This window comes from Carlito syrichta, unplaced genomic scaffold (genome assembly GCF_000164805.1).
Source record: "Carlito syrichta isolate Samal-C Ts95f unplaced genomic scaffold, Tarsius_syrichta-2.0.1 Scaffold109674, whole genome shotgun sequence".
Taxonomy (NCBI): Eukaryota; Metazoa; Chordata; class Mammalia; order Primates; family Tarsiidae; genus Carlito; species Carlito syrichta.
The window spans coordinates 77798-80789 of NW_007053770.1; the positions used below are offsets into that span (position 1 = coordinate 77798).

A 2992-nucleotide genomic window follows, 5' to 3' on the forward strand; every position below is an offset into this window, starting at 1 on the left:
TTCCTGCAGGCGCAGCCACTCTGGAGATGTCCACGTAGCACAGTTGAGTCAGGCAGGTACGAGAGCACTGGAAGGAGCACCGCTGAGTGCCTGCTGTCTACCTCCGTCAGGACTCAGCTCGTTTCCTCCATGGAGCGGCTTTGACTTAGAATTTCTCGACTTCACGGTGGCGCCAAAGCCATGTGCATTCAGTGGAGGCAACGTCACATGCCCACGTGCTCCTCCAGTATTCAGCGGGTTGCCTGGGGAATGTATGCCCTGTCGTAAGACAGGCTCGGGTCCGGGTCCTGCCTGCAGGCTTAGGTTGTGGGTGCTTGCGGTGCAGGAGGGCTGAGAAGCCCGAGGCTCTGGGCAGTGATCATGCGTGTTTCCAACACGACGTGTCCACACGTGGCAGTTTGCCAGGACACGGCCCATGCTGTGTCAAGCACCCATGCTGGTTGCTGGTGCTGGTCTGCTCCTGACCAGTGGCCGCACAGAGGGACTTCAGTGACGGGCCCAGGCAGTCCCAGGACTTCCAGGAGAGGGCAGGCTCCGAGGGCCGGTGGACACCGTGTGTGAGAAATTGTCCAGCCACTCTTGGTATGCACATGCCTGCATGTCTGTGGAACCAGGGAGTTCTCGGTCTCACCCCCCACAGGGCATCCCTAGTGGCCCTCAGGCAGGAAGCTGAGTTGGACCCGGGTGCCCCGCAGGTCGGCCCCACTGCCCTGTCCCACGAGGCACATGCGTGTGCTGAGCAGAACAGCCCTCGTAAGTCGGTCACTCACTCTGGGAGGCTTATCTTTTTTTTTTTACTGCTTCACTTTGCACTTCTGACTTGTGGCCTCTGAGCATGGGTGACCTGTGGTGAGCGACCTGGCCCGCATCGCTCGCTGGGCACTTACGTGTGGGCGTATTTCCACGTGAGGGGAAGGGCCACCGAGGGGAACGTTTTTCCTTCTCGTGCGTGACAGGAGCTGGGGCTTAGAGGTGACTGGGAAGTGCCTCGTCAGCTGTGGTCACTTATCCTGCTAAGAGGGAGCCAGCTCCAGCTAAAAATAACCGGGACAGCCTGACTCTACACAGGCGGCTGAGCCAAGAGCTGCCACGGAAACCACGTGTTCATGCGTTCGTTTATCACCGAGCTTTGTGGTTTGTAGCAAGTTGAGTGGCTTCACGTTTATGGAGAAGCCGTGTTTCTGACTTAGACAGGTTCGTGCTGCAGGATCCCAGGAGAGGTGACGTCGTATGCACTCTGCGTGGTGGGGTGTGTCCCCAGCTGGGAACATTGGGTACTGATGATGGTGGTCTCTGGCGAGGTGTCCAGGACACGCCAGTGTTGCTCTCTTGCCGGGGCTAGGGGAGGGCCTCGGCCGTGCCCTGGCATGGCTGCTGCGTCGGCGCCCACCGTTGTGTCCTTCTGGGCCGATGGACGCCCCTTGGGGTGGCCTGATCCCAGGATGTGGACCCCACGGGGCAGAGGGGCACTTGCTCTCTGCTCCCAGACAGTGTCGCCCACCCCTTCTCGCCCCGAGGCTGAGGTCACGCCAGGCGGCGCGTGGTGCCAAGTGCCTGTTACCTGCTGAGCTGCAGGGGAAGCCGCGGTCACCCTGCGCCTTCCTCTGCCGCAAGGGCTCTTGTTTTCTGGTCTCTCTTTAGTATCGTGCAAGGGTGCAGGTGTGACCTTGCCCATGTCATTGAAGGGAAATAACAGAGGTGGAGAGGCACAGAGGCATGGAGTCCCCCTCGTGGCGTCCCCGCATGGAGTCTCCTGCACAGAGCCCCTCAGTGGACTCCCCGGTGCCAAACTGCCACTGACTTGCCATCACAGCGGCTCGTGTGTCTGGTTGTGGTTTGCCACTGGAGCTGTTCCCCGTGCCTCGGGTGCCTCACGGTCCAGTCTCCTGTCGTGCGTGTCTCACTGGGAGACGCCCAGGGTTGCCGAGGGGACAACAGGGCCGCCTGCGGAGCAGACGGGGGCGCTTTCCCTGCCGTCCCGTGTGGCTCTGCATCCCTGTGTGGTCGTGAGCTCGGCCGTGCTGGAGGCAGGGCACATGCCCGGGGGCGGCCGTGTGGAGAGGCTGACGTCTGCGTCCTCTCTTGCCGCAGGTGATCAGCACACCCCAGAGACCCGCGGCGTCGAGCACACTCGTGGTGGGAAGCCCGCACACGCCCAGCACGCACTTCGCCTCCCAGAACCAGCCCTCTGACGCCTCGCCCTGGTCTGCCGGGTGAGCACGCCCCCGTGTCCTCCTCAGCATCATCACCCTGCAGGGCCCCACGGGTCGCACAGTCGTGGGGTGGGCTCCCGCACGTGGGCTTCAGAGCCCGGTGTCGCCGTGCGCAGCAAGGACGCGGTCTGGCACAGTGTCCCTGGCACGGGGTGTGGCTGTGGGCTGCCCCTCAGTGTCTGGTGCGGCCGCTCTGGCTGGGAGGGAGGAGGGCGGTCATGTGCCCCCGTGGTGACCTCCTCCTGTCTGCCTGCGTGTGGGTGGCGTGGGGTGGCCCCCCATCCCAAAGCATGGGGCTTCGGCCCCATTGGACATCCCCCCAGAGCTGCTGCTGTCGTGGAAGCAAGGTCTGAGGGGAAAGATTTTGCTCGCAGGCCGGCTCGGCCTCCTTCCTTAGACACGAACGCTCAGAGCCATAAAGCTGCATTTGTGCTGGGGACCAGGACTCTGCTGGCGAGCTTTGCTTGGCCGTGTCCTTGAGGCGGCGCCTTCGCCCCAGCCCGGGCTGCCCTCCGTTGTAAGGAAGGCCCCGGTGGCCGCGGCCAACTGGGCGTCCGCCCTGTGGAGTTGCCGCCTGCTGGGATGGGCCCTCAACCCCACGTTTGCGCAGCGCCCCTGCTCCCGAGGCCCGCTGCCCTCGCTGGACAAGCGGTGCTGTGGGTGCGGGCCCCGTGGTGCTGTCGCCCGTCCTCCCGGCGTCTGGGCCCGCAGATGCGTGCTCCTCATCTGACCCGTGTGTCGGCCCGTGCCGGTGTCCTGGCACGCCGTCTCTGGGTGGC

The 2992-nt window shown here is 63.9% G+C and overlaps 1 protein-coding gene across 1 annotated transcript in view; it reads left to right on the plus strand.

The window, feature by feature from the left end:
• Positions 1 to 2992, plus strand: part of TFDP1 (transcription factor Dp-1) — a 32740-nt gene that overhangs the window by 23181 nt on the left and 6567 nt on the right. Inside the window, 1 exon segment of the mRNA XM_021717617.1 lies at positions 2092 to 2229. Within this exon segment, the coding sequence (XP_021573292.1) occupies positions 2092 to 2229 (138 nt within the window).